This window comes from Notolabrus celidotus, chromosome 10 (genome assembly GCF_009762535.1).
Source record: "Notolabrus celidotus isolate fNotCel1 chromosome 10, fNotCel1.pri, whole genome shotgun sequence".
NCBI lineage: Eukaryota > Metazoa > Chordata > Actinopteri > Labriformes > Labridae > Notolabrus > Notolabrus celidotus.
The window spans coordinates 12,161,965-12,175,130 of record NC_048281.1 but is presented as its reverse complement, the minus strand read 5'-3'; the positions used below and the strand labels follow the sequence as shown (position 1 = coordinate 12,175,130).

The following is a 13,166-nucleotide window of genomic DNA, read 5'->3' as shown; positions in this document are numbered from 1 at the left end:
TGTAGTTATTGACGTCAGAACTTTACTCCTTTTTCATGTCTTAAATCTCTGATTGGACTGAAGAGGAGGTCTCAGTTCAGCCACAGAAAAGTGCTCTCAGTCCCTTGTTTCATTCAATATCTCTCTGTTTTGACCGTGTTTAATCTCTGATGCCGTCTCTCCATCCAGATCCTCCATCCTTCGTGGTTCCTCCTCAGCCAGTGGAGGCCATGCCCGGCTCTAACGTGACTTTCTCAGCCATGGTGAAAGGCAGCGCCCCCCTCAGGCTGAAGTGGTTCAGAGGAACGAAGGAGATCGTGTCTGGACGTGGCTGCAGCTTCTCCCTGACGGATAACCAGGTTCTGCTGGAGCTTCTGAACGTGGACAGCTCTCACGCAGGAGAGTACACGTGTCAGATCATAAACGATGCAGGAAAAGAGAGCTGCCCGGTTCATCTCATTGTCAAAGGTCAGTCTGAGATTTAAAACATTTATCGTTAACTTCACTCGAGAGCGTTAACCAACAAGTAGACCCATTAAATAAACTGATGCATCACAGCAGCTGTTACCTTTCGGGTCGTATATTGTGTCGTTGTGTCACCTCTCTGTGTGTGAACTCTGATAATATTCGTATAAACACGTGAACGTTGTGTCCCTCAGAGCCTGCAGCGTTCACCAAGAGACTGAAGGACGTGTCTGTGGAGAAAGGCAAACCTTTGACTCTAGAGTGTACGTACAAAGGAACTCCTAAAATCACCGTGAGCTGGTACAGAGAGGGACAGCAGATCTTTGCTTCTTACAAATACAACATCACCACGACGGAAAGCTCCTGCATCCTTGAGTGTCTGAGCACCGACGACAAGGAGGCAGCAGGACGGTACACCTGTGAGGTGTCCAATGATGCAGGACGGGACACATGCGACGCCGCCGTGTCCATCCTCGGTGAGTCTGATGTTTGTTTAATCTTTTAATAATTCATTAACATTACGTCCTCTGCTGTCATCGTCCAAAACATACAAGTTTTGTGCTCAGTGGAATAAAAACAAATGAACCACAGTGATATGAAACATAGAACCACGGCACGGCTGAACCTCTGAGTGTAGAGAAGGGAGGTTGTGATGCTGCATGCTGTACCTCCTCCGACCAGCAGGTGTCACACTCTCACCTGTTCCCTGACGTTGACCCCGTTTGTTTTTGTGACCTCAGAGCCACCGTACTTTGTGGAGTCTCTGGAGCCCATGGAGGTGACGTCCGGAGACGCCGTGTGTCTGAAGTGTCAGGTGGCGGGCACACCTGAGATCAAGGTGTCCTGGTTCAAGGCTGACGGTAAAGTCCGGTCCAGCCCCACCTGTAAGCTTGAGTACTCCAAGGGCGTGGCCTGTCTGAAGCTCAGCAAGGCCACCAAGTCCGACATCGGAGAGTACTCCTGCAAGGCCGAGAACCGCATTGGCTCCGCCTCCTCCACCTGCAGACTCAATGTGCTAGGTAACACCTGATTTAACACCTGCTGCATCACGTCTGTGCAATTTAATTACTTTTGAGTTATTGATTTTTAATGTCATGTTTCTGAAATTCTTTTAGATCACAACATAAGAACCTTTTAATAAGTATTCACTAACGCCAATAAATCTTTTTTTTTTCAAATATGCAGGAAGGGCCAAAAGAGCATGCAGTTAAAAAATGACGCGATAATTTCACATCTTAAATGCATCATGATTAATACATTAAAGCTGACAGCCCTTGTAGAAATTAAAGTGAAATTAACTAAGTAAATTAAAAGTGCCTCATGCAGAAACACCTGGCCTTGTAACGCTGTGATGTAGACTTTTATATATTATTATAATTTCTGAATAAGTGTGATTAACCTTCAGCACTTTGCTGTGCCTGCCTCTGGAGAAGAATCATTAAGTGTTATAATATGAATCTGTATTTGTGAAGTAACTCCTGACTATGACTGTTAAGAAAAATGCAGACACATGATGCTGTTTGCAGTTTAAAGTGAAACCTTAGTCTGAATAAATGAAATAAAAAACATTTCATCCTGAATCCTCCACTCACTGTCTCCTCTCGTCCTCCTCCAGAGGCCAAAACTCCTCCATCCTTCCCCAAGAAGATCACCAGCCTGCAGCAGACGGAGGGTCAGGCCGTCAGGTTCGAGTGCCGCATCGCCGGCTCCTCACCCATTGAGGTGTCATGGCTGAAAGACGGCGAGCCCGTGAGGCAGGGAGGCGAGTTCTCCATGACGTACGACGACAACACGGCCGTACTGCAGATCAGCAGCGGAGAGATGAGGCACTCTGGAGAGTACACGTGTGTCGCCACCAACAGTGTGGGCTCCACATCCTGCAGGGCCAAACTCACTCTGCAAGGTCTGTGATATGGAGAGGAGGGGCGGGGTCACGGTGGGGTTCATAGATACTGAAGGATGTTTTAGAACTTCTCATCCTTAATTTACACAATTAGTTTTCATTTTAGCACGATAACAAGTAAGTGATACTGTATGATAACAGGTAGTTATCCATTTCCCATAACCATCTGCTAACAAACATTATCCCGCTTATTACCCGGCTACTTACTTAAGATAGACACAGATACAGCCCTACTGTTTACCAATATGATGCTAACGGAAGCTAAAGTTTTTACCTCACCTTACAGTCTGTGGTGTCAACAAGCAAAAGCTAAATGTGTCTGAACTCTTTTCCGTGGATTGATTTGACATGACGTGTGATCAGTTTGCCTCTGGTGATGCTCATGTTATTGAAAGTTAATAACCGTCGTCAAGGGGTTTGACCAATCAGAATCAAGCATCTTACACAGCTGGAAGATCAGTGAGAGAGCGGGGTAATAAGAAAGAATCACACATAGACGTCTGAACAAGAGGCAGGGACTACAGAGGAGGGTTATAAGCTTTCTGTACCTACACATGAAGTTTCAGAATTTCATGTTTAGATGTGTGAGAGTTAGGAACATCCTGAGAACATGTGAGGTCCTGGTCCAGAGAAACCTCTTAGTGTGTAAATAAAGAAACAGACGTTGTGTTTGATCCTCTCAGGTGTGATGAGACCTGACGGTGAGTCTCTGTATGATTATCTAAAGGTTCTTCTTCTTCCTCTTCTTCTTCTTCTTCTTCTGTCTTATCTTCGCTCCGTCATGGACTCTGCAGAACCACGATACCCTCCAATCTTTGACAGGAAGTTGTCACCACAGGAGGTGACGGTGGGCGACAGCATTGAGCTTGAGTGTCACATGACCGGCTCTGCCCCCATAAAGGTCACATGGTCTAAAGACCATAAAGATATCCGCAGTGGAGGCAATTATAAGATGAGCTGTGTGGATAACACGCCCCACCTGACCATAATGAAGGCAGATAAAGCCGACACAGGCAGATACTTCTGCCACGCCTCCAACGACATGGGGAAGGACTCGTGCTCCTCTGACATCACGGTCAAAGGTATTTAACCCGGGTTGACCCGGGGTAACCTCAGCCCTCTCTTCTCTAACGCTCTGAGGGCGTTTCTTTGTTTCACACTTACCACTTTCCCTCCTCACGTCACGCTGCTGTCTTCTTTGCAGAGCGTAAGAACCCTCCAGTGTTCACCAAAAAGCCCTCAGAGAACATCGAGGACTTGGAGGGCAAACTGGTGAAGATCGAGGGCCGGGTGTCGGGCTCTCAGCCCATCTCAGTGAGCTGGTTCAAAGAGAGTGCAGAGATCCACAGCTCCAACAAATACGACATCAGCTTTAAGAGTAACGTGGCCGTGCTGTGCATTAAGAGCAGCCAGCTGACGGACAGCGGCGGGTACTCCTGCCAGGCTTCAAACGAGGCGGGCCAAGCCTCCTGCGACTTCACTGTGGGAATCTCAGGTGGATCAGAGCTGACACACATCGAGTCCTCACAGCAGAGAGAGATGATAGAAACACTTAGACGAGTTCATGTCTCAGGTTTCTGTGATTTAAAGATAAGATCTTTAAACACACGAACTGATCACATTGTTTAATTAAGTTCAAGCTGAATGATCAGACTGATTGATAATGACAACAGCTACAGATGTTTTCTCTTTATTTGTCACAGTGTTTCTTTATTGCCGTCGGGATTTAAAGACAATTTAAAAACTTAAAAAAGATCTTTAAAATAATATTTGTTTTCTCATCTGTGATTCACAGATACAGATTTTTGTTTTTGAGACTCTCAGATGGACAAACAGTTAAAGATCTCACTCTGGAAAATGATAGATGTGATTTGTAATGTCATTCAGTTTGTTAAAGGACAAAATGTACTCACGTTCAACCGAGTGGAGAAACTTTATTTTTTTGTTAATTTAAATTTTTGACAAGAAAATCTCAAAATCAGGCTGAATTCAGACAGTTTGAAATAAATACTTCCTCCTCTTGAGTCTTGAATGTGCTAAAATCTTATAATAACAACATGTAACTTCTTTGATTTAAACATCTAACTGTATTTATTTAACACCTGACTAAGGCTGAGGGAATCTGTTGCTATAAACATTGTTAGAGAGATGACACTTATATATACCTGATCTTTTTGCAGGATCTTTGAGTTTATGAATTTAACAAATAGAAAAAAACTTCAGAATGATAAGACTTCATCTGAGGTGAGATGAGGGTTCCTGTCACCACGAGCTGCAGCAATACAAGAAGAGATTTAGGATAGTTATGAGACCTTTATAAGATGCAGAGTGATTTTGTTTCTGTGCTGTAAATTGAGCGTCGTTATGAAGAGACTAAAACATTTGAAGCAGCTGTTATGAGAGAAATGTCTCAGAACCCGAACCGGTTCATGTTTAACCTGCAGGATCCCAAACAGCTCGGCCACTTTGCCTCTTTTAGACATCTGCTTGTGATTTATATTTTCTTCAGCATGATGACATTTTTGCCAATCCATTGTTCTAAACAGAATCCGTCTCTCTCTGTCCCACAGAGGCGAGGAAGCCTCCGGTGTTCGACGTCCCTCTCAAACCTCTGAGCGTGGACGAGGGCGAGAAGCTGAGCCTCAGGTGTCATGTCTGTGGCTCTCCTCCTCTGAAGATCCAGTGGATGAAGGACAGGAAGGATCTGATGTCTGGTGGCAGCACCAGGATCACCTTCTCAGACGGTACTGCCTCTCTGGAGATTAGCTCCGCCTCAAAACACGACGCCGGAGATTACCTGTGCAAGGCCACCAATGAGGCCGGCAGCGAGTTCTGCAAGGCCAAAGTCACAGTCAAAGGTAAGACCATGAGAGATCGACTGCAGGCTGCTGGGAGAAATGTCTGCACGAGTTAAAGTTTAAAGTGTCACTCAGACTTTGAAATTTTAGATGTTTAAAGTTGGTGACATATTTCATGACTGTTGCAGAAAAACCAGGTGCAGCTCCGGCTCCAGCTGAAGCTCCAACTGCTGCTCCAACCAAGAAACTGGACAACCTGTTCTTCATCGAGGAGCCCAAAACCACACACGTCACTGAGAGTAAGACCACACCTCAGAAACAAGAACACAAAACAACACTTCACACAGGCTTTCAGATCTCTGTCACATTTTTTAGCCACGTTGAATCCTCGTCCATGATATCAACAAGGGATCAGCTTCGTAAAGAATAGTTATCTACTTTAAACTCAGAGACATTTTAATGTCTCTGCATGTCGCTCTGTGTGTAAGTCAGAGTTTGAAGCTGCCATCAGTCTGACAGCTGACCACACAAATACCTGAGTGAGCCACATGCCTCCTCCTCCTTTGCTGACTAGGATATGCAGTAAACATGCAACATGTAGCTGTTCAATGAGTGAAGACCATCAACAAAAACTGACATCTTGGTTGATTTAAAGTTTTACCTCTCATTGCCACTAGATGGCACTATAACAGAATCTAAGATCAGATCCTCAGACCTGTAAGATGTGGAGCAGATTGAACTTTGTGAAGAGAGTGAACACGAGCTGCTGTTTTAAACTTCAGACGTCAAGTTAAGGATTTAATGTTGGATCATTGAGGTCAACTCAACTCATCTTGATTTATATATCAGGTGTCATACAGACAAGCATGTAGCCCAAAGTGCTTCACAAGGAACAGAGACAGAATACAACAGAGATGGATACAATAATAAAAGACGTGATGATAAAAAGACTTTTAGATAAAATAAAATCAATATAATAAAATTAATTAAAATAACTAAAGTAAAGTAAAATTGATCAAAGTTAAAATGATCTGATAAAGACAATAAATAAATAGATAGCTAAATAAATGAGATAAATAACAATGATTATAATAATGCAGTCAAGGGCTAAAACAAATTTACTCCAAATTAAAAAGGTAAGTTTACTTTTAAGAATGAAATACAGAGACTGAGTGAGAAAATCTCCAATTTCTTTATTTTTTGGTTTCCTGTTGCATTTGGAGTCTGGGTCCAAGATGCTTTCTGTGTATCTTGACTTGTAAGTAGGCTTATTAAGATTATCTGTTGGTAAAACTGTCCCTCAGTCCTTTCTTTGGAGCTGTTTTGATACTTTGTAGGGATGCTGTGGAGCTGCTATAGTCACACTCATATTGGACACCAACAAAATATAAACACCTTTTCTGATGCTTGTGCACCATTTGCAAAATAAAAAACATCATACAAAATATAGTATTATTATTATTCTATCTATTTTATGGAGAAGTAAGGAGCACAGTTAAAAAAAATGTCCTTACCTTTTTTAAACCCAGACCTTTAACAACTTTATTTTTAGCATTTTTTACATTTTGTTTTTTTGTCTTTCTAAAAATAAAAGTCGATTTTTTTTCTTTTTGATTAAATCGAGCACAGGTTCATGTGTCCTTTTTATGCAGATAAAGGTTTATGTATATTGATGCACAAGGAGTTAAAACATTAGAAAGCATGCTGTGTGACATGAACAGACTTGTTTGTGGTGTGGACTGTCATAGATATCAGCTGTTAGTCTCACTCCTTCTATAACACTCTCTAATATTGAGCCGTCCTCACCTGCTCCTCCTCAGAGGGCACGGCCACCTTCATCGCCAAGGTGGGCGGCGACCCGATCCCCAGCGTGAAGTGGATGAAGGGGAAGTGGAGGCAGATCACACACGGAGGCAGGATCTCTATGGAGCAGAAGGGCCAGGAGGCCAAACTGGAGATCAGAGAGGTGACCAAGTCAGACTCGGGTCAGTACAGGTGTGTCGCCTCCAACAAGCACGGAGAGATTGAGTGCAACGCTGACATGCACGTGGACGAGAAGAAGGGGGCGGCAATGCTGGAGGGAGACCTCAGGGCCAAACTGAAGAAGTGAGTTCATCTGCGACGAAGGTTTCTGCCTCCACGTTTGTGTCCTGTGTGAATTTAAGTCTAACGTTTTCAATCTCTGCAAACGTTCCTGTCATCAGGACGCCATCGAAGCAGAAGAGTCCACAGGAGGAGAAGGACATCGACATCGTTGAGCTGTTGAGGAACGTGGACCCAAAAGAGTACGAGAAGTATGCCCGAATGTACGGCATCACAGACTACCGAGGCCTGCTGCAGGCCATCGAGCAGCTGAAGAAGGAGAAGGCAGAAGAAAGTGGAAGACCGGTAATGCTCCTCTCTTCATGTACAGTTAGTGTGATGTGTTTCTGCAGAGGTGAGGTGAGTGACGAGCATGTTGATGTTCACAGGAACTTGAACGTGCTGACAGAGAGTCGGATGAGGACATGGCCCGACTGGTGGCCGACCTGCAGAAGAGGATGGAGCGCACAGAGGTCAGGATATGTTCACGCTTTATTGTTAGTCTAAACAAATGCAGGATTCATCTACATCTAATCATTTACACATCCCAGCCCAACCAGACCAATAAATCTGTCAGCTTAGGACTCACAAACTGTACTTAAACAGTCAGTGATGTTGTTCCTGTCAGTCGTATGGACTGAGTTAACCCTCTTGTTGCTCCTGCAGCCCGTTACCGTGGTGAAGGACATCTCCGATCAGTCCGTCTTCACCAACAAGGAGGCGGTGTTTGAGTGTGAGGTCAAGATCAACTACCCAGAGATCACCCTGTCTTGGTACAAGGGAACACAGAAACTGGACACCAATGACAAGTATGACATCAGCATCAGTGGAGACCGCCACCTGCTCAAGATCAAGAGATGTCAGACGTCTGATCAGGGCAACTACCGGGTGGTCTGTGGGCCTCACATCTCCAGCGCCAAGCTCAGCGTCACCGGTCAGTGCTGATAGAACACACCTGAACCTATCTTATTACATATAAACCATCTTTACATCTGCATTGGGTGTGTCAATCACAGCTGCTGTGCAACGTTAGATTAGTCAAGTGATAGTGCCCCTAGGTTCCCCTGCAGTCTAAGCCTATAGCAGTCTAAGCCTATAGCAGCATAACTAAGGGCTGGTCCAAGCCTGAGCCAGCTCTAACTATAAGCTTTATCAAAAAGGAAAGTTTGAAGCCGACTCTTAAAAGTAGAGAGGCTGTCTGCCGCCTGGACCCTGACTGGTAGATGATTCCAAAGGAGAGGTCTCTCATAACTGAAGGCTCTACCTCCCATACTTCTTTCGAGACTTTAGGTACGATGAGCAGGCCTGCATATTGGGAGCCTAGTTCTAGAGGGGCAATAGGGCACTATGAGCTTTTTAAGATACGAAGGTGTCTGACCATTAAGAGCAAAATATGGTTAATTAAACCCCTGTTATGATCAATGTTTGGCCAATCACAGCTCAGCAACAATAACTTGCCATAGCAGGCCCTGTAGTGGAAGGAAAACAAAAATAATATACAATGTGTATATGTTTTATTCTAAGTATCTAAAATTAGATAAATCTTGAAACTGTGAGCACATCTCAGACTTTATTAAAATCAGTGTCACTACTTTAAATTCTTCACTTCAGATTAAACTCGGTGATGCTCTGAGCCTTCTCATATTTGCGTTTCCTTCTCTGTTTTCCAGAGCCCGAGGTCGAGAAGCATCTGCAGGACACATCGGGTAAGGAAGGCCAGTCGTGCTCTCTGTCTTGTCAGTTGTCCATTCCTAACGTAGAGGCTCAGTGGTTTAAAAATGGCAAGCAGTTAGAGATGAAGGGCAGGTTCTCGTCCGAGGTGAAACACAAGGTTCAGAAGCTTCTGATCAGAGACCTGAAGCCTGAAGACCAGGGCAGATACGCCTGCAAGTTCCAGCACCTGGAGTCCTCTGCCGACCTCTGGGTTGAAGGTTTGTACCAGGAAACAGTCCTGCAACCTTCTAGACGTGGTGGATGCTCTGCCCGTTTACTAACCTCTTTCGAATCCCCCCATCATACTCCGAGACTAACGGTGGATATTTGGATGTCACCTCTTTTTTCTTTTTCTTCTGGGATGTGTCTCTCTGTGTTAACATTCTTCATGCCTCTCATCTCTCCCTGGACTCCCTTGCAAACACGTCTACCATCATCATCATTATCATCATCATCATCATCCTCCTCTTCGTTGTCTTCCCAAGTCCGTCTTGACTCAAATCCATCCCCCCTGAACAACCTGCCATCTTAACCGTCCCATAAATCTCTTTGTGGTCATCATTGCTAACCTTGTGGATGTTGTGTCGATAAAAACTACCATTGAGTTTTGTCATACATTCCCAGTTGTGATGCGTTTACCCATTCACGTCTTATCTGTTTTAGCTGAGCAAATTCATTTCACCAAACGCATCCACAACGTCGAAGTCAACGAGCGCCAGTCGGCCACCTTTGAGTGTGAGGTGTCCTTCGACAACGCTATCGTTTCGTGGTACAAAGACACCTGGGAACTGAAAGAGAGCACTAAGTACAACTTCACAAGCGAGGGCCGAAGACATTTCATGGTTATCCGAAACGTGACCATTGAAGACGAAGGTGTGTAGAGTGCCATCCAGCCCCAATTCCCGTCACAGAGAGATTTTTTTTCTCATTGTTTTGATGCCTTGAGTGTTAAACGTCTTCATTAATAATCCCGTGTAGGCGTGTACTCAGTGATTGTGAGGTTGGAGCCCAGAGGAGAGGCTAAGAGCACAGCTGAGCTTTATTTGTCTGGCAAAGGTACAGTTCCTAGTCAGACAGCACCTTTTCTGCTTCTGTTCAGCTTTTGTGTGTTTTGGTGTTTAACTCGTTGTCCACTCTTCCTTCTTCACAGAAATTGAATTAGCAATGGTGCCAATCGGTAAGTACGTAATTACGCCAGAGAACTTTAATACATCTGCAATATTTCAGAAAATCCTCCGTTCTTTGTCTGAAAGCTCGAGGTTGTATTAGGCGAGGCGGGTGAATCTGCAGATCACTAACATTAGAGACATTGTTTAGTTGTCTCTAAAGTATTAATGCTGCCTTATTTGTTTAAATGAGAATGAGGTGTTAGCTGCTTGTAATCTGCTAATGTTTAAGAAGAGACTGTTAACATATGAGGTGTTATGCTAGCTGTTTGTAGTTGGCCAAAGTTGAACAAGGTGAAGTTAGCATGTAGAGGTTATGCTAGCAGTATAAACTAAAGTTAGCCTATTTAACATAATTTGAACTGTGTTTTAGTTCAGATTAAATGATGTGAGTGCAGTTTGTCAGACTCTTTGATAGATGTAGTTAGCTCAAGTGAAAGACGGAAAAGCTAGCTGTCTGAAGGAGGCCAAAGTGCATATAGATGGAGTTAGTATCTTAAACATTATCCCAGCTTTTTGTGATTAGCTAAAAATGTTAAGTTCGAATATGGAACTCTTAGCTAGCTTGATATATGTGCAGGTATATCCAAATGCAAACAGAGATAGCTTAAATTAGAGAAGGTGAAGTTAGCATATCATACTCTGTGTTTAATTTTAGAGAAGGCAGAGTTAGCTTAGCTTAGTTAGTAGCAGTGTGTAGCTGGTTGGTTTAGTTTAAAGAAGGTGAGCTATGTGTGCACTGTTATGCTAAAGTTTAATGCAAAGAGCATCAACAGAAACATTATGCTAACTGTTAAAAGTTGGAGAAGGTACAGTCACTGTATTCAACTCTATTTCAGTATTTATATTTAGCTGACGGGCAAGTTAGCATATCAAACTCTTTGCTAGCTTTATGTATTTAATGTTAAAGTGGCAGTGTTTCTTTTTTAGTATAGTTAGCTCCATGCTAGCTCTTTCCATTTGCCTAAAGCTAAAGTATTTACAGTGTACATATCAGACATTATACTAGCTGTGTTGTTTACTAAAGTTGAAGAAGTTTTGGTAGCATATCTAGCTTTATGCTGTTTGTAGTTGGCTAAAGAAGGTGTATTTAACATTGTGTTATAGTAGCATTAGCATATTAGCATACATCTCTGGCAGACGCATGGAAACAGGAGGATTTTCTAAAATGTCAGCTGTTCGGTTTTATTACAGAACAGTATTCTACTTCTTATTTTGATAGTTTTTGAGAATAAAGTTTTAGTAAAAGACGTTTTCATTACTCTGTAGATATCCCAGACTCCTCAGTTCAGAGGCCTGAAATGCCTTCATCAGTGGCACTTCAAGGTAAGACGTGAAACCGGAGCAGCGCTTTGTTTGCTTTAAGAGTTAAATAATGAGGAAGTACATTTTTATCAAAGTTTAACCACTAAAATTATTATTTTAACACTTGAGATTAACTTAACCGCCGCTAAAGCTTTACTGAACCTGAAGCTCAATGCTCTTAATTAAAGTACTCATATTTTAACATTAACCCAAATTTAACATTTAAGGTAACAAACATGTTTCTGTCTTTTAAAGAATCTGCTGAGTTTTATCAGTATGAAGAAGAGATTGAACAGAGAGGTATTTACAATGCACTTTTGTACTTCATCTGCTCACATCATTCATCGGAGACATAGAATAAAAAGAACATTTAACACCGAATAACCAAAATTACATATTCCTACTGTAAAACATCACTTTCTGAACACAGTCACTAAAAGTTAGATTAACACATATTGGTGAATGTGAAATATTGATTCGTCTGCATTTAAGAACAAGAATATTTCTGCTTTCGTTAAGAAACAGCCGAATATTCATATCACTACGAAGAAGAGGTGGAGGTGGAGCAGAGAGGTACAAAATGTTTTATATCTTCTTTTTTATTCCAACTTCATCTTCTCATCATCACCATCACCATACCCATCATCATCATCAGCAAACCATCTGAGCAGATCTGGGAAATAATCTGTTGAAAAATCAGAATTTAAAAAATCCATATTTATCTGCCGAAATGTTTCTTTTTTGTTTGATAGATTTTTTATCTCATGGAAAAAAAAAAGTGAAAGACATTTATTGGAATTTAATATAGTGTAAAAAATCTTATATTTTAATTGAGAATTGAGAAATAAGCTTTCCCAAAATGTGGAAAATTTGAAAATGAATGAAAATTATTCTGAATTAAAATGCTCTCAGAATGAGACTTTACAGAATCTGCCACCTTCAGTCAGCGTAACATCACCTGTGTATCATGTGACTGATCCCTGCTTTGTACACTCGTGAGTGTGCCGACATAAAGGCACATGCTGCTGTGGTTTGACTGTTTGTCTTGTTGTTGTTTGAGTGATTTTATCTTCCTTCACTCTTTAACTTTCATCTCATTTCACATCTTCCATCACACAAACACTAACTTCAGAACAGATCGTCATTTCACAGTCAGAATCATTATCTTGTCGAGCTCGTAAATTAAACTTGTCATACATTGTTTAAAGCTTTGTGGTTGTCTTTGGGGTTGAGACTTCGTAGGCTTCCAGACAACATGTGTTCTCGCTCAGAGCTCTTTGTGTTCATTTGTGTTTTCTTTCATATGTTGTGATATTCAGTCCGTTTGCATTGGTTTGTTGTTGTTTTGGACTCTGTGTGGCCATTTTTGTATTTGTGCTTGCACTTAGTGTCTTTATGTGGCCGTTTTGCATCTCTGCAAAATCATTTTTGCAGAGATGCAATCATTTTAAATTTTCGTCATCTTTGTTGACATCTTTCGCCTTTTTGTAGTTGACATGTGTCACTTTGTCTTCATTATGTGTTTGCCTAATTGTGTTGTCATTTTGTAGAATTCTGTAGGTGTTTTGTGTCTTTTTGAAAGCCTTTTTGGTGTCTTCATGGTTGTTGTTTTGTCCCTGTCATTGTTTACATCTGTTTGTGTTTTATTTCTGCCTCTTTACAGAAATGCTGTTTTACTTTTTCAGTCATTTTGCATCTCACCATCTTCGTTTCGTGTCTTTTTGTTGGCAGTTTAGTGTTTTTGTCTTTTCTATT

General features: G+C 42.1%; 1 protein-coding gene across 1 annotated transcript in view; it reads left to right on the top strand.

Moving 5' to 3' along the window:
- Positions 1-13,166, top strand: part of ttn.2 (titin, tandem duplicate 2) — a 198,922-nt gene that overhangs the window by 66,709 nt on the left and 119,047 nt on the right. The window contains 19 exon segments of the mRNA XM_034694393.1: positions 169-447; positions 639-920; positions 1,185-1,463; positions 2,060-2,347; positions 3,142-3,429; positions 3,552-3,842; positions 4,918-5,205; positions 5,334-5,444; positions 6,966-7,251; positions 7,350-7,533; positions 7,617-7,700; positions 7,894-8,161; positions 8,898-9,158; positions 9,604-9,813; positions 9,919-9,996; positions 10,091-10,117; positions 11,376-11,432; positions 11,667-11,711; positions 11,931-11,984. Coding sequence (XP_034550284.1) covers positions 169-447; positions 639-920; positions 1,185-1,463; positions 2,060-2,347; positions 3,142-3,429; positions 3,552-3,842; positions 4,918-5,205; positions 5,334-5,444; positions 6,966-7,251; positions 7,350-7,533; positions 7,617-7,700; positions 7,894-8,161; positions 8,898-9,158; positions 9,604-9,813; positions 9,919-9,996; positions 10,091-10,117; positions 11,376-11,432; positions 11,667-11,711; positions 11,931-11,984 — 3,660 coding nt within the window.